Below are 21,382 nucleotides of genomic sequence, written 5' to 3' on the forward strand. Positions count from 1 at the left end.
ATAAACATTTGCGCTATGCTTTGTGCGCAAAGCCTCACATCAAAAATGTGCCCTTCAAAATAAAAATGTGCCCTCCTCAATGACCTGCACCCTGCCCTAAAAAAATCCTAGAGTGAACACTATGTTCTAATGTCCACAGAATCTGCTTTCTGTCCCAAACAACCACAGGGACCAGAATCTCATTACAGATATTTACACTGAGCACATTTCTCTTGGAAACTATGGCCCCTTTCAGCATTATCCGTGGCATCTATAGGTGCTGCGTACCTGTGCAAAGGAGGCCGTCCTTATAATAAAGTGCATAAACTCTGGCGCTGTGTCCGATGAGCGTCGCCGTCTGGAAAGCTTCATGGTTGGCTAGCTGTTTCATGCGTAACACAGCCTTCAAGTAGACTTTCTTCCAGTGAATAGTGTCCTGCACGGCATCGTCTATCTGCCAGCCCAGGCTCCGGCACGCCGTCTGCCACACCTCCGTGCAGGCACCGATAACTTTGTTCCACTGCTTCGAAACTAGGCAGCATGTGAGTAACGTCTGGGGGTCCAGCCATTTGAGTAAGTAGAAGCTGAGCTCCAGGGGAAGCAGTTTCAGGAAGTCCCTCTTCAGCAGAGTTTCCAGATTATTGGAGAGGTGTCGCAGCTGCACCGCTCCACTCAGGCTGATCAAGTGATCCAGGGTCTCATTTTTCTGCAGGTCCGTCAGGGCGAAGAATGATGCCGAAAGGGTTTCAAGCCATGTCTCAAAATCCTTCTTCTCCATAGGGTTCCAGACGCACTGAGCTGTGGCACAGAGGACATGCAGAGGCTTATAGTCATTTCCTGTAACAGCAGAGTACATAGTGCACGGACAATGAGACGCATGAAGTACTGTTATAATTCATCTAACGTTTTACTAAATGAATTTCAATTCTTGGAAACCTTTACAGTATGCTATCAGTAACGCATCCCTATTATTGCAAAACAATATAACTACAGCACATTTAAATAAGACCTTTCAAAGGGAAGTCAACCTTACGTAATCATTAATTCATTAAAACAACTGTTTATGTTTCCATGAGCTTATGAAGAGCTTAAGGTCCAAATCCACCTTAGCTGACGTGCAGGTAGGCCGTAGTAGTGTGCAGCATCCACTTTGTGTCCTCGGACTTTAAAATACCGGAAGTTGGCAGATAAAATAAGAATTTACTCACCGGTAATTCTATTTCTCGTAGTCCGTAGTGGATGCTGGGACTCCGTAAGGACCATGGGGAATAGCGGCTCCGCAGGAGACTGGGCACAACTAAAAGAAAGCTTTTGGTCTAACTGGTGTGCACTGGCTCCTCCCACTATGACCCTCCTCCAGACTTCAGTTAGGATACTGTGCCCGGAAGAGCTGACACAATAAGGAAGGATTTTGAATCCCGGGTAAGACTCATACCAGCCACACCAATCACACTGTATAACTCGTGATACAATACCCAGTTAACAGTATGACAACAACTGAGCCTCTCAACAGATGGCTCAACAATAACCCTTTAGTTAAACAATAACTATATACAAGTATTGCAGACAATCCGCACTTGGGATGGGCGCCCAGCATCCACTACGGACTACGAGAAATAGAATTACCGGTGAGTAAATTCTTATTTTCTCTGACGTCCTAAGTAGATGCTGGGACTCCGTAAGGACCATGGGGATTATACCAAAGCTCCCAAACGGGCGGTAGAGTGCGGATGACTCTGCAGCACCGAATGGGCAAACTCTAGGTCCTCCTCAGCCAGGGTGTCAAACTTGTAGAATTTAGCAAATGTGTTTGACCCCGACCAAGTAGCTGCTCGGCAAAGTTGTAGAGCCGAGACCCCTCGGGCAGCCGCCCAAGAAGAGCCCACCTTCCTCGTGGAATGGGCTTTCACTGATTTAGGATGCGGCAGTCCAGCCGCAGAATGTGCAAGCTGAATCGTACTACAGATCCAGCGAGCAATAGTCTGCTTTGAAGCAGGTGCACCCAACTTGTTGGGCGCATACAGGATAAATAGCGAGTCAGTCTTTCTGACTCCAGCTGTCCTGGAAACATAGATATTCAGGGCCCTGACTACGTCCAACAACTTGGAAGCCTCCAAGTCTTTAGTAGCCGCAGGCACCACGATAGGTTGGTTCAGATGAAAAGCTGATACCACCTTAGGGAGAAACTGGGGACGAGTCCTTAATTCTGCCCTATCCATATGGAAAATCAGATAAGGGCTTTTACATGACAAAGCCGCCAATTCTGATACACGCCTGGCCGAAGCCAAGGCCAACAACATGACCACTTTCCACGTGAGATATTTCAATTCCACGGTTTTAAGTGGCTCAAACCAATGTGACTTTAGGAAATCCAACACCACGTTGAGATCCCAAGGTGCCACTGGAGGCACAAAAGGGGGCTGAATATGCAGCACTCCCTTAACAAAAGTCTGAACTTCAGGTAGTGAAGCCAGTTCTCTCTGGAAGAAAATCGATAGAGCCGAAATCTGGACCTTAATGGAACCCAAATTTAGGCCCATAGTCACCCCTGACTGTAGGAAGTGCAGAAAACGGCCCAGCTGAAATTCCTCCGTTGGGGCCTTCCTGGCCTCACACCACGCAACATATTTTCGCCAAATGCGGTGATAATGGTTTGCGGTCACTTCTTTCCTAGCTTTAATCAGCGTAGGAATGACTTCCTCCGGAATGCCCTTTTCCTTCAGGATCCGGTGTTCAACCGCCATGCCGTCAAACGCAGCCGCGGTAAGTCTTGGAACAGACAGGGCCCCTGCTGCAGCAGGTCCTGTCTGAGCGGCAGAGGCCATGGGTCCTCTGAGATCATTTCTTGAAGTTCCGGGTACCAAGCTCTTCTTGGCTAATCCGGAACAATGAGTATAGTTCTTACTCCTCTTCTCCTTATTATCCCCAGTACCTTTGGTATGAGAGGAAGAGGAGGGAACACATTAACCGACCGGTACACCCACGGTGTCACTAGAGCGTCCACAGCTATCGCCTGAGGGTCTCTCGACCTGGCGCAATATCTTTCTAGCTTTTTATTGAGGCGGGACGCCATCATGTCCACCTGTGGCTTTTCCCAACGGTTTACAATCAGTTGGAAGACTTCCGGATGAAGTCCCCACTCTCCCGGGTGGAGGTCGTGTCTGCTGAGGAAGTCTGCTTCCCAGTTGTCCACTCCCGGAATGAACACTGCTGACAGTGCTAACACGTGATTTTCCGCCCATCGGAGAATCCTTGTGGCTTCTGCCATCGCCGTCCTGCTTCTTGTGCCGCCCTGTCGGTTTACATGGGCGACTGCCGTGATGTTGTCTGACTGGATCAGTACCGGCTGGTTTTGAAGCAGGGATTTTGCCTGACTTAGGGCATTGTAAATGGCCCTCAGTTCCAGAATATTTATGTGTAGGGAAGTCTCCTGACTTGACCATAGTCCTTGGAAGTTTCTTCCCTGTGTGACTGCCCCCCAGCCCCGAAGGCTGGCATCCGTGGTCACCAGGACCCAGTCCTGTATGCCGAATCTGCGGCCCTCTTGAAGATGAGCACTTTGCAGCCACCACAGCAGAGACACCCTGGTCCTCGGAGACAGGGTTATCAGCCGATGCATCTGAAGATGCGATCCGGACCACTTGTCCAACAGGTCCCACTGAAAGGTTCTTGCATGGAACCTGCCGAATGGAATTGCTTCGTAGGAAGCTACCATCTTTCCCAGGATCCGCGTGCAGTGATGCACCGACACCTGTTTTGGTTTTAGGAGGCCTCTGACTAGAGATGACAGCTCCTTGGCCTTCTCCTCCGGGAGAAACACTTTTTTCTGTTCTGTGTCCAGAACCATCCCCAGGAACAGTAGACGTGTCGTAGGGACCAGCTGTGACTTTGGAATATTTAGAATCCAGCCGTGCTGTTGTAGCACCTCCCGAGATAGTGCTACCCCAACCAACAACTGCTCCCTGGACCTCGCCTTTATCAGGAGATCGTCCAAGTACGGGATAATTAAAACTCCCTTCTTTCGAAGGAGTATCATCATTTCGGCCATTACCTTGGTAAATACCCTCGGAGCCGTGGATAGACCAAACGGCAACGTCTGGAATTGGTAATGACACTCCTGTACCACAAATCTGAGGTACTCCTGGTGAGGATGGTAAATGGGGACATGCAGGTAAGCATCCTTGATGCCCAGTGATACCATGTAATCCCCCTCGTCCAGGATTGCAATAACCGCCCTGAGCGATTCCATCTTGAACTTGAATTTTTTTATATATGTGTTCAAGGATTTCAAATTTAAAATGGGTCTCACCGAACCGTCCGGTTTCGGTACCACAAACATTGTGGAATAGTAACCCCGTCCTTGTTGAAGTAGGGGCACTTTGACTATCACCTGCTGGGAATACAGCTTGTGAATTGCCTCTAACACTGCCTCCCTGCCTGAGGGAGTTGTTGGTAAGGCAGATTTGAGGAAACGGCGGGGGGGAGACGTCTCGAATTCCAGCTTGTACCCCTGAGATACTACTTGAAGGATCCAGGGATCCACCCGTGAGCAAACTCACTGATTGCTGAAGTTTTTGAGACGGGCCCCCACCAGACCTGGCTCCGCCTGTGGAGCCCCAGCGTCATGCGGTGGACTTAGAGGAAGCGGGGGAGGACTTTTGCTCCTGGGAACTGGCTGTATGCTGCAGCTTTTTCCCTCTACCTCTGCCACTGGGCAGAAAGGACGCGCCTTTAACCCGCTTGCCCTTATTGGGCCGAAAGGACTGTACCTGATAATACGGTGCTTTCTTTGGCTGTGAGGGAACATGGGGTAAAAATTTAGACTTCCCAGCTGTTGCTGTGGAAACGAGGTCCGAGAGACCATCCCCGAACAACTCCTCACCCTTATAAGGCAAAACTTCCATGTGCCTTTTAGAATCTGCATCACCTGTCCACTGCCGAGTCCATAACCCTCTCCTGACAGAAATGCACATTGCACTTATTTTAGATGCCAGCCGGCAAATATCCCTCTGTGCATCTCTCATGTATAAGACTGCGTCTTTAATATGCTCTACGGTTAGCAATATAGTGTCCCTGTCTAGGGTATCAATATTTTCCGACAGGGAATCTGACCACGCAGCTGCAGCACTGCACATCCATGCTGAAGCAATAGCTGGTCTCAGTATAATACCTGTGTGTGTATATACAGACTTCAGGATAGCCTCCTGCTTTCTATCAGCAGGTTCCTTTAGGGCGGCCGTATGCGGAGACGGTAGTGCCACCTTTTTTGACAAGCGTGTGAGCGCTTTATCCACCCTAGGGGATGTTTCCCAACGTGACCTATCCTCTGGCGGGAAAGGGTACGCCATTAGTAACCTTTTAGAAATTACCAGTTTCTTATCGGGGGAAGCCCACGCTTCTTCACACACTTCATTTAATTCCTCAGATGGAGGAAAAACTACTGGTAGTTTTTTCTCTCCAAACATAATACCCTTTTTTGTGGTACCTGGGGTAACATCAGAAATATGCAACACATTTTTCATTACCTCAATCATATAACGTGTGGCCCTATTGGAAGTTACATTAGTCTCATCGTCGTCGACACTGGAGTCAGTATCCGTGTCGACATCTGTGTCTGCCATCTGAGGTAGCGGGCGTTTTAGAGCCCCTGATGGCTTTTGAGACGCCTGGGCAGGTAGAGGCTGAGAAGCCGGCTGTCCCATATTTGGTATGTCGTCAAACCTTTTATGCAAGGAGTCGACACTGTCGCGTAATTCCTTCCACAAAACCATCCACTCAGGTGTCGACCCCGCAGGGGGTGACATCACATTTATCGGCATCTGCTCCGCCTCCACATAAGCCTCCTCATCAAACATGTCGACACAGCCGTACCGACACACAGCACACACACAGGGAATGCTCTGACAGAGGACAGGACCCCACAAAGCTCTTTGGGGAGACGGAGAGAGAGTATGCCAGCACACACCAGAGCGCTATATAACACAGGGATTTACACTATAATTGAGTGTTTTCCCTTATAGCTGCTTATATTATATATTTGCTGCGCCTAAATTTAGTGCCCCCCCTCTCTTTTTTACCCTTTTGTGCTTGAAACTGCAGGGGAGAGCCAGAGAGCGATCCTTCCAGCGGAGCTGTGAGGGAAAAATGGCGCCAGTGTGCTGAGGGAGATAGCCCCGCCCCTTTTTCGGCTGACTTTTCTCCCGCTTTTTTCATGGATTCTGGCAGGGGTATTTATCACATATATAGCCTCTGGGACTATATATTGTGATGTTTTGCCAGCCAAGGTGTTAATATTGCTGCTCAGGGCGCCCCCCCCCCAGCGCCCTGCACCCTCAGTGACCGGAGTGTGAGGTGTGCATGAGGAGCAATGGCGCACAGCTGCAGTGCTGTGCGCTACCTTGTTGAAGACCGAAGTCTTCTGCCGCCGATTTCCAGGACCATCTTCATGCTTCTGGCTCTGTAAGGGGGACGGCGGCGCGGCTCCGGGACCGAACGATCGAGGTCGGGTCCTGTGTTCGATCCCTCTGGAGCTAATGGTGTCCAGTAGCCTAAGAAGCCCAAACTATCTCCAGTCAGGTAGGTTCGCTTCTTCTCCCCTTAGTACCTCGTAGCAGTGAGTCTGTTGCCAGCAGATCTCACTGAAAATAAAAAACCAAACATATACTTTCTTTTCTAGGAGCTCAGGAGAGCCCCTAGTGTGCATCCAGCTCAGCCGGGCACAAGATTCTAACTGAAGTCTGGAGGAGGGTCATAGTGGGAGGAGCCAGTGCACACCAGTTAGACCAAAAGCTTTCTTTTAGTTGTGCCCAGTCTCCTGCGGAGCCGCTATTCCCCATGGTCCTTACGGAGTCCCAGCATCCACTTAGGACGTCAGAGAAAATAGAAAGACACAGCGCCACCCTGTAGGCTTACCTGTGTATCAAGCCTTCTATGTAGCGGCTGGTTTCACCTGGGACTGCGCAGAGAACAAGGGTCCCAGGGAGAGAGACCTTGAATACAGGAGACGGGGCTGGGGGAATACGCTGATTTAATCGCCATGGAGGGAAATCGGGGGTTTTTGCTCATATACACGTGTCTCATACCATAATGTATTCCTTAAACGTTTCCAAACCTGCTCCTCAAGTGACTGAGAGGGTATCTATGTAACTTTCCCAGGTTTTGCAAAATCTTTCAGTAAACCTGTCCTTTTTGCAGCAGCAGATATGCCTAGTAACAAGTTTCGAAGCTCTTGTACTACTAGAGTGCCTTCAGGTAAAATGACAAATATTGCCCATTCAGAAAAGGTACTGAAGATACATTTTCATTTTGAAGAGGCAGAAAAGTAAATCCTGGATAACACAACACAGTGATGTCCACAAGAAAGTATTAATGTCTCAGTCACATCCAGCACAAGCCACATGCTGTAGCGAACTAAAAATGGGGATCACTCTTGCCTGCCGGAGACAAAGAGAACCACAGCAAAAGAGCTAAGAGGACTATAGGAATAGCTACAAATGGGAAATGTACATTGCCCCTTCTAATGTCGGCCAGCAGGTGGCAGCATTTGCTCAGCATCTCCTATATATATTAGCCTTGTGACTCTGTGCCTGCATTTCTAACGCTGGGCGGAGTCACAGTTACAGATCTGGGTGGCTGGATGCAGGCCAGGAAAAGTCCCCTCCCTCGGTCCGCCCAGTCCCCTCCCCATCTCCGCCCACTCCCCTTTCCCTCCTCCCCGTACACTCCCTGCACCCTGGTGACACTGCAGCAGGTGACTGCTCAGCTGCAGCACAGTCCGGAGGAGAATACCGTGGACGACCACTGACTGCCACCCACCCGCGGCACCCACAGCCTTCACAACATCCGCCACCCACCCGCGGCACACACCCCGCACCCGCCCACCCACGGCACCCACACCTGCAGCACCCCCCACCCGCGGCACTCACTCCCCCATCCATGGCATCCACATCTGCAGCACCCCCCGCCCCTCCCCCACCCGCGGCACTCCCGCCCCTCCCTCACCCATGGCAGCCACATCTGCAGCACCCCCCGCCCCTCCCCCACCAGCGTCACTACCGCCCCCTCCCCCACCCATAGCAGCCACATCTGCAGCACCCCCCACCCCTCCCCCACCCTTAGCATCCACATCTGCAGCACCCCCACCCATAGCAGCCACATCTGCAGCACCCTCCCGCCCCCACCCGCGGCATTCCCGCCCCTCCCCCACCCGCGGCACTCACGCCCCCACCCATAGCAGTCACATCTGCAGCACCCCCCTGCCCCTCCCCCACCCATAGCAGCCACATCTGCAGCACCCTCCCGCCCCGCCCCGCCCCGCCCCCACCCGCGGCATTCCCGCCCCTCCCCCACCCGCGGCACTCCCGCCCCCTCCCCCACCCATAGCAGTCACATCTGCAGCACCCTCCCGCCCCTCCCCCACCCGAGGCACTCCCACCCCCCACCCATAGCACCCACATCTGCAGCACCCCCCACCCTCGGCACTCCCACCCCCTCCCCCACCCATAGCACCCACATCTGCAGCACCCCCCACCGCTCCCCCACCCGCGGCACTCCCGTCCCTCCCCCACCAGCAGCAGACGCCCCTCCCCCACCCGCGGTATTCCCGCCCCGCCCCTCCCCCACCCGCGGCACACGCCCCTCCCCCACCCGTAGCACCCACACCTGCAGCACCACCCGCCGCACTCCCGCACCCTCCCCCATCCGCAGCACCCCCCTGCCCCTCCCCCACCCACAGCACCCACCACATCTGTCCCCCACCCACAGTACACGCCCCACCCACACCACTCCAGCCCCCTCCCCCACCCGTAGCACCCACAAACCGCGCCGCCCTCCCTCCTCTCCCACCCGTGGCACCCCAGCCCCTCCTCCACCCCTGTACCCACCTCTCCCCCCCCTACACCCCCGCACCACCCACAGCATCCACCACATCCCCCCACCCGCGGCACATGCCCCTCCTCCTCCTGTAGCACCCACCACCCCTCCCCCACCCGCGGCACCCCCATACCCACCTCTCCCCCGCTACACCACCGCTCCATCCCCACCCGCGGCACCCACAGCATCCACCACATTCGCCCCCCACCAGCGGTACTCCCGCCCCTCCCCCACCCATAGCACCCACACCACCCCCTCCCCTGCCCGCAGCGCATCCAGACCCCACCACACCCCCGCAGCCGCCACCCCCATCTCTCCCCCCTCCCCCTACAGCCCACCCGCACCTCCCCCACCCACAGCATCCTCCACATCCGCCCCCCACCCGCGGCACAGGCCCCTCCCCCGTACGCTGCACTCCTGCCCTCTTTCCCACCCGCAGCACCCCTGCACCTCCCCACCCCCATACCCACCTCTCCCCCCCGCGCTACACCCCCGCACCCTCCACCCCACCCGCGGCACCTACCACATCCATCCCCCACCCACAGCACACGCCCCTCCCCCACCCGTATCACCCACAATCCGCGGCGCGGCACTCCCACCCCACCCCCATACCCACCACTCCCCCCCGCACCATAAAACCCGCCCGCCCTTTCCCCACCCGCGGCACCCACAGTATCCACCACATCTGCCCCCCACCTGCGGCATCCACCACATCCGCCTCGCACCCCCTACCCCACCCGTACCACCCACACCCGCAGCACCTCCCACCCCTCCCACACCCACGGCACTCCCGCCCCCACCAGCAGCACCCCCCGCCCCTCCTCCACCCACGGCACCCACAACATCCGTCCCCCACACATGCCCCTCCCCCACCCGTATCACCTACAACCCGCAAACCCCTCGCCCCTACCTCACCCGCAGTACCCCTGCACCTCCCCCACCTCGCCCCCCGCTACACCCCCGCACCCTCCCCTCCCCCAACCCACCCCTCCCACCCTCTACCCCACCCGCACCTCCCCCACCCGCGGCACACACAGCATCCACCACATCTGCCCCCACCCGCGGCACACGCCCCTCCCCCACCCGTAGCACCCACCACCCCTCCCCCACCCCCGCACCCCCATACCCACCTCTCCCCCCCGCTACACCCCCGCATCCTCCACTCCACCCGCCGCACCAACAGCATCCACCACATCTGCCCCCCAACCGCTGCACATGCCCCTCCTCCCACCCACAGCATCCACCACATCCCCCTCCCACCCGCGACACTCCCGCTTCCTCCACCACCCGCAGCACCCCCGCCCCCTCCCCTGCCCACAGCGCATCCGGACCCCCACCACACCCCCGCAGCCGCCACTCCCCCAACCACATCATCTATAGACACCTTCCCCCATTCGTGGACCTACCATACCTCCCCCACCCGCAGCACCTCTGGACCACCTCCCACAGCGGGTGTAGTACGGGTGACCGGCGGTCTCCTGACCGCCGGTCACCTTACCGACGCCGGGATCCCGGCAGCATACTGACGCCGGGATCCCGGCGGGGAGGGGCGAGTGCAGCAAGCCCCTTGCGGTCTCGCTGCGCTCGCCACGCTGCGGGCTCGGTGGCGACCTGCGGTCGCCATGGGTTCTATTCCCACTCTATGGGTGTCGTGGACACCCACGAGTGGAAATAGTCCCTGTTGGTCGGCATGCCGACCATCGGGATAGTGAGCCGTCGGGCTCACGGAGGAGGTCATGTGACTGTCGGTCAGCCGACCGGCGGTCACATGACTACCACCCCCCACAGCACCTCCGGACCCCATCCACGGCTCCCCTGCAGCCACCACTCCACCAGCAGCACTTCTAGAACCTCTCACCCAACCTCACCCCCCCTGCAACCCCACCTCCCCAAACACCCCCCTACTACATCGCCCCTCCCCCATGCACACCACCTCCAGACCCCCTCCTTCATCCACAGCATCTACACTCCCTTTCTGCACCCGCACCTCCCCCACCCGCAGCACCTCTACACCCCCTCCCCCATCCGCACCCCCTCCACACCTACCCCTCCCTCACCCACAGCACCTCTGCACCCTTTCCGCCAGTAATGCCACTGCACCCACCCCTCCACCACACCCGCAACACCTCTGGACCCCCTCCCGCACCCACCCCTCCACCACACGTAGCACCTCGGACACCATCCGCAGCCGCTACAAGTGATTCCCTGAATCGGGGTGATCAGCGGCATGGATAGGCACCTCCACCTCACTGAACCCACCCTCTTTCCAAACCCCCCACACACACACTGGACTTCTGTGAGTATAGGCCCTCATTCCGAGTTGATCGGTCGCAAGGCGAATTTAGCAGAGTTACACACGCTAAGCCGCCGCCTACTGGGAGTGAATCTTAGCTTCTTAAAATTGCGACCGATGTATTCGCAATAATGCGATTACTAACTACTTAGCAGTTTCAGAGTAGCTCCAGACTTACTCTGCCTGTGCGATCATTTCAGTGCTTGTCGTTCCTGGTTGACGTCACAAACACACCCAGCGTTCGCCCAGGCACTCCCACCGTTTCTCCGGCCACTCCTGCGTTTTTTCCGGAAACGGTAGCGTTTTCAGCCACACGCCCCTGAAACGCCGTGTTTCCGCCCAGTAACACCCATTTCCTGTCAATCACATTACGATCGCCGGAGCGAAGAAAAAGCCGTGAGTAAAAATACTTTCTTCATAGTAAAGTTACTTGGCGCAGTCGCAGTGCGAACATTGCGCATGCGTACTAAGCGGATTTTCACTGCGATGCGATGAAAAATACCGAGCGAACAACTCGGAATGAGGGCCATAGTTGCTACCAATGGACATTGGATTAATTAAAAAAAAGTAATACTGTGGCCATTATGTGTCTAAGCGACACTGCTACCTGTGGCCATTGTGTATAAGTGGCACAGCTCCCTGTGGCCACTGTGTGTATACGCGGCTCTGGTACCAGTGGCCATTGTGTGTATAAGTGACACTGCTACCTGTGGCCATTGTGTGTATAAGCGCCACTGCTACCAGTGGCCATTGTGTGTATAAGCGGTGCTGCTACCTGTGGCCATTGTGTGTATAAGTGGTGCTGCTACCTGTGGCCATTGTGTGTATAAGTGGTGCTGCTACCTGTGGCCATTGTGTGTATAAGTGACACTGCTACCAGTGGCCATTGTGTGTATAAGCGGTGCTGCTAAAAGTGGCCATTGTGTGTATAAGTGGTGCTGCTACCTGTGGCCATTGTGTGTATAAGCGGCTCAGCTACCTGTGGCCACTGTGTGTATAAGTGCCTCTGTTACCTATGGGAATTGTGTGTAGAAGTGGCACTGCTGCCGGGGACCATTGTGTGTATAAGCAACACTGCTACCTGTGGTCATTGTGTGTATAAACTGCTTTGCTACCTGTGGGCACGTTGTGTATCAACGTCTCTGCTACCTGTGGGCACTGTGTGTATCAACGTCTCTGCTACTTGTGGGCACTGTGTGTATCAGCGGCTCTGCTACCTGTGGGCACAGTGTGTATAAGCGGCTCTGCTACCTGTGGGCACTGCGTGTATAAGCGGCTCTGCTACCTGTGGCCGCTGTGTGTATAAGCGGCTCTGCTATCTGTGGGTATTGTGTGTATAAGCTGCCCTGCTACCTCTGGCCACTGTGTGGATACGTGGCTCTGATACCTGTGGCCACTGTGTGTATAAGCTGCGCTGCTACCTGTGGGCACTGTGTGTATAAGCGGCTCTGCTACCTGTGGGTATTATGTGTATAAGCGGCTCTGCTACCTGTGGGTATTGTGTGTATAAGCTGCCCTGCTACCTCTGGCCACTGTGTGGATACGTGGCTCCGTTACCTGTGGCCATTGTGTGTATAAGCAGCTCAGCTACCTGTGTCCATTGTGTGTATATGCGGCTCTCATACCTGTGGCCAGTGTGTGTATAAGCTGCGCTGCATACACTAGCAGTATATACTACACTATGTTATTCATTGTGCCCTGCGGCCACTCTTTACGCCCTCACAAAGGGCTACGCCCCCTTGACAATCGCACGCCCTTCCCCCTTGCAATATTTACCCAATAGCATAAACTTTTTTGCAGGTAATACTCCATATAATAACAATTATAGCACAGCTGAAGCCCATGCAGGGGTTAACGGGTCGTAGCCTCTTGCAACGGTATTTTCTGTCTAACACCTTCCCTCTCTTTATCCTCTCCCTACCACCCTGCCTCTCCTATCCTTTACCGATCTCACAGCGTGTCTGTACATTCCCTTTCTCCCCTCCTACGCCTCTCTATCTTTTCTCAACCGGACACCATTTCTGTATGCCCTCTATACTGCCCTGCGTTTCTGGATCTGTTATCTACCGGCCTGCGTATGTTCAAAGGTGTGCAGGGGTTAACGGGGCGTAGCCCCTAACGACGGTGTGAAGAGCGCCCGTAGGGCGCGATGAATCACCTAGTTATACATAAAGCACAATTTCAGCTCTGTTTTAGCACCGCTGGCTTTTGATAACACAACGTAAACTCCAGCTCAATCATTGCCAACAAGGGGAAGCACGCAAAGGCCACTATAAGAATAAAAGAGTTAATAAACATCTGACAGTACAGTTACGCTGCAGTTACACATTAGGGAGAGAGAACACAGCAGTTATATACACTGGTTTATACAGTAAACCTACCAGAACTGTTACATTTCCTCTATTCTCCAAGCTGCTCGCTCAGCATTCTATACACTGCACCTAGGTGGAACAAGAAAAGCGCACCTATTAATTACCGCTTGTGGCTGACACTGTACAAATATATAATAAGTAGCGGGACAGCGCCCGGCACGTCAGACCGCTGTTCTGCCTGATAATTATAGTATCCAGCTCTCTATAATAATACTGTGACAGGACGATACCGTACGGAAGCACTCGCAGCTTCCGCGTCCCGTTGACTGCGCACAGAATGGAAGGTCAAGCCGCACGAGGCCTGACCACATAGGGGATTCCCGCTTACCGTCAGTAACCGCCTGTTACTGACTCCACCCACTGCGCTGTGGGCGGGTTCTCGCTGCCACCACCAAACTCCTAACCTGCCGTGGCGTTTGGAACCACGGTTCTGCTCTGTATGTGCCGACGCACTGCTTTACCACACCTGTGTGGTGTCGACGAATCCCCACTAGCCACTTGCTAGGCCTCTACCGGTAGCTGGCGGAAGGCGGAGCTTGGAGACGTCAGGTGCTTCCCTGGACAGCCGGAGGACGGGGCTAGGTTTGGCCTAACCCTGTTGGTCACAAGATGAAGCAGTCTTCTTGAGGCAAAGGTGTTTATTGCTCAAAATAACCTTTAAAAAGGCTCCTCCCTATTGCTAGGGGCAACAGCATACAATTAAGATGTTTCAGCAGAAGAAGATGTTACAATACACACTCCTATGGGCCAACTGCCCTCCTTTTATCCCTCTCCAAGACCCCTTACCACAGGGGGTAAGCCCGCCCTGTGGTGTACAACCAATCAATGTTTACCCATGAGCTGTGCATGCTCTGGTCTCATGCACACACAACATTGTCCCCAATGGACAGTGGGGAGTGGTCGGTCTCCTTTGTCTCTCCCATCTGGGAGAGCAGGCTACTCCCACGGTGCCGTCCAGTCTGGCTGGGGGGAGGTTTTCCCTCCTAAACTGACTTCCAGAAACCTGCCCGGGACCCCTTCTCACTGCCTGCAGCCTGGATTTGGGCTCCAGAGCTGGGCAGCCTGGCTCCCCGGTCCAGGTCTCTGGTCCACTACGGCTGATCTCCATGGAGCTCCAAGAAACCACTCAGCTTGTCTTATAGCTAAGCTGCTTCTTTTTCTCCCTGTCCCCATTGGAACTGTGAGGCTGGACGGGAAAGCATTCCGTTTTTAGGGAAAAGGTCTGGGAGAATCCATCAGCCTGCACAGCTATGGATTCCCCCCTCCTGGGACACACAATCAAGTAAGTGCATTTTATCTTTAAATACATTACATTTTAAAATCACACTGTACATTTCCCCTTTTAAATATACACTGAGCCTGTGCCCTGCACAGACTCTACATACTCAGGCACTGCAGTGCCTTCCCTAGCCCTGCAGCCTGGCTGCGAGGGCTCTCTGTGTGCTGGAGGTATGGGGCTGGCTTCCCCCATCCTCCAGCCTGCTTTTCTGCCTCTGGGGTTCCAGGGAGCTGGCTCTCCCTGTCCCCCCAGGGTGGCACTAATCAGTGGCCTCGCCGCACGCAGCGGCGCACCCCCCTGTACCGAAGTCCGGCGGACCGGGACACTTGTCCCGGCCGCCGCGACCCTGGCTTGTTGTGGTGCTGGGGCGCCGGGAGCGTAGCTCCCGGACCCCAGCGCTCATCATCTTGCTTGGCCGCCTAATGTGCCCACGCCGCTAGGGAGCCGGCTAGCCCGGTCCCCCATGAGCGGCGCCTGTCTGTTAGCCTCGCTGCAGCGTCCGGCGGGGAGCCGGGCTGCAGCGCACCCCCCTCGCCGACTAGCAGCCCGGGACGTCCGTCCCGGCTGCTGCGGCTGGCCACCCGTGCTGGGCTGAGGCGCTGGGAGCAGAGCTCCCGGCCCCCAGCGGCGGCTCTCACATAGAGCACTGCAGCGGGAGCCGAGCTCCCAGCCGCAGCGCTCACCCTTCTCCCCGGCGCGCACACTCCAGTGCGCCCGGGGCTACACTGACCGCTGCCGGGAGCGGAGCTCCCGGACTCCGGCGGTCAGCGGCTGCCTCCTCTCCCTCGGCGCGCACACTCTGCTGAGCGCGCCGGGGAGCTGTCCTCCCTGCCGTGGTCTCCGGAGAGGTCCGGGACCACGGCACAGTTTAAAAAAATACAGCATTTAAACATTTACACATCACGGCGCCTAGCGCCCAACATAATTCAAATTTGGCGCCAAGCGCCCCTTTGTCTTAAAAACTGGCGCCGGGCACTAGGGGTTAACCCCTTCAGTGCCGCAGGCGGCCATTTGCCCCGTGGCTGGGGCTCTCCGGCCACACTCCTCCCCCCCCATTCAAGCGGGTCAACCAGGGACCCATGTCCCAACGATTTGGGTCCTGGTCCCGCAGTCAGTTGGGGTGAAGGGGACGCTACCTGGGGGGTGTAGGCTCTGGCCTAGACAGTTCATCCATAGTGTAGTGGGCCTCTCTTCGTGGGTGCACAATGTTCAAATAGTCCACCTGAAGTCCAAGTTCAAGGCTCCACCACAAAAGTCTGTCCAATTCCCCCAAGGTCGGTTGCAGCCACCTAACAGGTAGGTGGTAAGTCACCACGGTGGGGGGCCGGTTACAAACAAGTGCCACCCACGGTGTCCCAACTGTGGCATACCCCACCTCCCACAATAGCAGTTTTCTGCTCACACAGGCCACAGGGTGCTCCTGCCCATATGGCTCTTTCTGGCTCGGTACTGCTCCCAGTCCGTGCAGTGGCGCAATAGTTCGTAACACACAGTCCTGGTCAAGAATGTGCGCCATCAGCACGGGAGCGGGTATCCGAGCCTCCTTCAATGACTGGAATGCCAACTCGCAAGCGGGTGCAAAGTCCACTGACTTGGGAATGCCCTTCCTAGCCATCTCTGTCAAGGGGTTCACTACAGGACTAAAGTCAATGACAACATGTCCGTAGGGCCTTACAGGTTCTAAGGTCAGTACCGGTCTGGGTGATGTGGGTCGGGGACAGCCTCTGGTTGCCTCCACCCCCTCTGGGTTGGGCCTACCCCTGTCTCCTCCCACATGGTGCCCCAGGCACTGCACCTCCGTCATACCTATCTGGCAACTGTCTGCCCTAACTGTCAGACCTGCCCTCCAATCCTCCTCCGTCGACCTATGACTCGGGAAACCTACCCTGTCACCTAGGCCTACTCCTTCCTCTTCGTCCGCTATCTGTGCCACAGTGATGGCGGCCAGACCACCAGCCTCTGGATCCTGTGTGGCATCCACTACAGGGAGGCTGCGTGTCTTCCCCGATCTACTGTGCACAGGCAGGGGACCTGCTATGTCCACAGCAACTTGCTGCAAGGGTTCTCCTATGGGCAGAGGCCCAGAGACAACACAAACGCTGGAGTGCCCCGGCTGCCAACGCATGGCACCAGCCTTACCTGTGGTCTGGGCGTCATCCGACATTCCAGACCAGGGTAAGCTCTGTGTCAGGCACTTCAGGGTACGGTCTGTCTCCGGGTTGCTGTCCAAAGGGGTTTCGCTGGCAACCGACACCGGTTGCGCAGGAACGTTCCCTGAGGGGACCAGTTGGACACATTCCCTATCTGGTCTATCCCCTCCCACTTTCCTGTCTACCCTGTACCTTAACCCTTCCCGCCCGGTCAAACTTCCTGCCCCAACCCTGTCAAGGCCGCTGCCAGAGTGGCGCCTCATGCCTTTCAGGGATGGGTCAGAGAGTTGAGCCTCCCTAAACTCCTGCCTGCGGCCCTCAATCTCTCCTAAATTGGGACACACTACAGGGGGATCTAGGTGGGGACTACTAGGGTCAGTCTGGTAGGGGTCAGTCATGGAAAAGTCAGTGTGGTTTCTCATACTCACCGCCGGAGTTGGCAAACCACTTGGGTCAGGAACATCATTGGGCACCCCCACAGGATCAAACGAGCTGGAACCGACATCCTCTGCGTTGCTAGGGGACGTGGGCATACCAGAGGCAAAAGGCATGCGGGGTCGATGTGCTGATCTAGCCGCTGTAATCTTTTCCTCTGGGCTGGTTGATGCTGTGGTTGGCTGTGCTGGCAGTTGTCTAGCAGCTGTAGTCTTTTCCTCTGGGCTGGGCTGTGCTGGAGTAGCTGATGTCAACGGTGGTTTTGGAACTTGACTCCGGGGAATGGCGCCAACAAACATAGTGACGATCCCACCACCAAGATCATTTCCTAGGACCACATCAGTTGGGAGACCATCCATGACGGCAACTTCTCGCAACTCTGGTCCAGCTCCCCAGTCCAGGTAGACTCTTGCCATGGGAACCGCTTTTTCTGTTCCTTCTGCCAGGGTGACCGTGGCAGTGCGACCCTGCAATACTGCAGCAGGATCTATAAGGTGGGGGCTCACCACAGTGATTGAGGCCCCAGAGTCTCTTAGGCCTTCTCCCTGCAGGTGTCCCACGTGGACTGGCTGCAGGTGCCTCCACATGTTGTGTAGGGGCTGTTTGGCCATGCAGGTGACTCTCTCCGCAGAGTGCACCTGTCTCTCGCCACACTCCATCGGACTGACTGGAGGGGGAACAGTCTCTGTAGGCTCATCTCCTCTCGTCAAACAAGCGAGCCGGGCTCCAGCACTCGGATTTGGGGCACGAGTCTGGGGTGCTTGGGATGCAGGACAGTTCATCCTCAGATGTCCGATTTTCCCACAGCCGTAGCACTTCTTCTCCAGTCGTGGCACCGATGATCTCTGATCAGTTGCAGGGACGCTGCGGTGCGGTTGCTGGCCAAGAGCACCCGGGTTGGAAGATGCTTGTCTTTGGGGGTGATGAGCTGAAGAGGGGGGTCCCCTTGGTGGTACAGTCTGTTGGAGCTGGCTGCTGGCGGGGCGCTTCTGCCCCCGTGGCCGAATTGCCACATACTTGTCGGCTAATTGGGCAGCCATCTTTAAGCTGGGTGGCTCCCGATCTAGCACCCACTCCTTCACTTCTTGGGCGCACCGGCGGTAGAACTGCTCCCTGCAGATCAGGTCGATCAGTGCGTCCCATGTAGTGGCTTCCGAATCCTTCACCCACTTCACCACGTACTGCCGCAGCTGGGTGGCGAACTGCTCATGGGTGCTGCTAGGATTCTTGGGCAAGTCTCTGAATTTCTTCCTGTAAGACTCTGGAGTGATGAAGAATCGCTGGAGGAGGGCCTTCGCGACTTCGTCGTAGTTCCCACAGTCCTCCGTCGCCACTCCTCGATAGGCCTCCAAGGCCTCTCCATGCAGAGTGGGCACAAGGTGTCTCACCCACTCTGACTTGGGTAGATCGTGTAGTTTACAAGTCCTTTCAAAAACTTGCAAATGTCCATCAATGTCCCCATCACTGTCTGCAAACTTGGCAAACTGAACTCGTCCTGATCTGTGTACAACAGCTGACAACGGCTCCCGGGGTACCACGGCCTGTGGTGCCCGCTCATCACGCCACATCTGGATGATGATCAAGCGCTCTTGCTCCGTTGCCCTTTCCCCCAATTCCGCTAGCCGATCTGCTAGGCTATCCGTACTGCCCCCCCTGGGACGTTGGGATCCTGGCCCTGCTAGGGATTGCTGGGAAACATGGCTGCTGTGAAAGGGGGCGGGGCTTGTGGTTCTCACCGGTTCCTTACGAAGGTCCACTGTTGGGCCGTCCTCTGCGATGCTGACGCCGTCAGTGCTTTCCACCTCCGCCCGATGAGACTCCTCCACGCTCCTGAGCGCCGCCTTCATGACGCTTCTGGACGCGTTGGAAGGGATATCCACACCCTTCCCCTGGCATACGATCTCCAGATCCTCCTTGGACATTCCGCTGAATTCCGCCATCTTGTGCGTTCTCCTGCGCTGCAGTTACTCCTCTCCTGAGTAACTCGGCTTCTCCAATCAGGTGATGAAAAGCCGCCTGGGATTATCCCACCACTATGCCACCAATTTCTGTGACAGGACGATACCGTACGGAAGCACTCGCAGCTTCCGCGTCCCGTTGACTGCGCACAGAATGGAAGGTCAAGCCGCACGAGGCCTGACCACATAGGGGATTCCCGCTTACCGTCAGTAACCGCCTGTTACTGACTCCACCCACTGCGCTGTGGGCGGGTTCTCGCTGCCACCACCAAACTCCTAACCTGCCGTGGCGTTTGGAACCACGGTTCTGCTCTGTATGTGCCGACGCACTGCTTTACCACACCTGTGTGGTGTCGACGAATCCCCACTAGCCACTTGCTAGGCCTCTACCGGTAGCTGGCGGAAGGCGGAGCTTGGAGACGTCAGGTGCTTCCCTGGACAGCCGGAGGACGGGGCTAGGTTTGGCCTAACCCTGTTGGTCACAAGATGAAGCAGTCTTCTTGAGGCAAAGGTGTTTATTGCTCAAAATAACCTTTAAAAAGGCTCCTCCCTATTGCTAGGGGCAACAGCATACAATTAAGATGTTTCAGCAGAAGAAGATGTTACAATACACACTCCTATGGGCCAACTGCCCTCCTTTTATCCCTCTCCAAGACCCCTTACCACAGGGGGTAAGCCCGCCCTGTGGTGTACAACCAATCAATGTTTACCCATGAGCTGTGCATGCTCTGGTCTCATGCACACACAACATTGTCCCCAATGGACAGTGGGGAGTGGTCAGTCTCCTTTGTCTCTCCCATCTGGGAGAGCAGGCTACTCCCACGGTGCCGTCCAGTCTGGCTGGGGGGAGGTTTCCCTCCTAAACTGACTTCCAGAAACCTGCCCGGGACCCCTTCTCACTGCCTGCAGCCTGGATTTGGGCTCCAGAGCTGGGCAGCCTGGCTCCCCGGTCCAGGTCTCTGGTCCACTACGGCTGATCTCCATGGAGCTCCAAGAAACCACTCAGCTTGTCTTATAGCTAAGCTGCTTCTTTTTCTCCCTGTCCCCATTGGAACTGTGAGGCTGGATGGGAAAGCATTCCGTTTTTAGGGAAAAGGTCTGGGAGAATCCATCAGCCTGCACAGCTATGGATTCCCCCCTCCTGGGACACACAATCAAGTAAGTGCATTTTATCTTTAAATACATTACATTTTAAAATCACACTGTACATTTCCCCTTTTAAATATACACTGAGCCTGTGCCCTGCACAGACTCTACATACTCAGGCACTGCAGTGCCTTCCCTAGCCCTGCAGCCTGGCTGCGAGGGCTCTCTGTGTGCTGGAGGTATGGGGCTGGCTTCCCCCATCCTCCAGCCTGCTTTTCTGCCTCTGGGGTTCCAGGGAGCTGGCTCTCCCTGTCCCCCCAGGGTGGCACTAATCAGTGGCCTCGCCGCACGCAGCGGCGCACCCCCCTGTACCGAAGTCCGGCGGACCGGGACACTTGTCCCGGCCGCCGTGACCCTGGCTTGTTGTGGTGCTGGGGCGCCGGGAGCGTAGCTCCCGGACCCCAGCGCTCATCATCTTGCTTGGCCGCCTAATGTGCCCACGCCGCTAGGGAGCCGGCTAGCCCGGTCCCCCATGAGCGGCGCCTGTCTGTTAGCCTCGCTGCAGCGTCCGGCGGGGAGCCGGGCTGCAGCGCACCCCCCTCGCCGACTAGCAGCCCGGGACGTCCGTCCCGGCTGCTGCGGCTGGCCACCCGTGCTGGGCTGAGGCGCTGGGAGCAGAGCTCCCGGCCCCCAGCGGCGGCTCTCACATAGAGCACTGCAGCGGGAGCCGAGCTCCCAGCCGCAGCGCTCACCCTTCTCCCCGGCGCGCACACTCCAGTGCGCCCGGGGCTACACTGACCGCTGCCGGGAGCGGAGCTCCCGGACTCCGGCGGTCAGCGGCTGCCTCCTCTCCCTCGGCGCGCACACTCTGCTGAGCGCGCCGGGGAGCTGTCCTCCCTGCCGTGGTCTCCGGAGAGGTCCGGGACCACGGCACAGTTTAAAAAAATACAGCATTTAAA

General features: G+C 56.2%; 1 protein-coding gene across 2 annotated transcripts in view; it reads right to left on the reverse strand.

Moving 5' to 3' along the window:
* FBXW2 (F-box and WD repeat domain containing 2) overlaps nt 1-21,382 on the reverse strand; it is a 112,552-nt gene that overhangs the window by 40,698 nt on the left and 50,472 nt on the right. The window contains exons 2-3 of one of the 2 annotated variants that reach the window (XM_063935949.1): nt 13,525-13,584; nt 268-777 (exon numbers count right to left, since the gene is read on the reverse strand). In XM_063935949.1, coding sequence (XP_063792019.1) covers nt 268-757 — 490 coding nt within the window. In that variant the 5' untranslated portion in view covers nt 758-777; nt 13,525-13,584. Of the gene's footprint in view, nt 1-267; nt 817-13,524; nt 13,585-21,382 lie in introns of both variants that reach the window. The other variant, XM_063935948.1, reaches the window with a different exon arrangement.

This window comes from Pseudophryne corroboree, chromosome 8 (assembly GCF_028390025.1).
Source record: "Pseudophryne corroboree isolate aPseCor3 chromosome 8, aPseCor3.hap2, whole genome shotgun sequence".
Lineage (NCBI taxonomy): Eukaryota > Metazoa > Chordata > Amphibia > Anura > Myobatrachidae > Pseudophryne > Pseudophryne corroboree.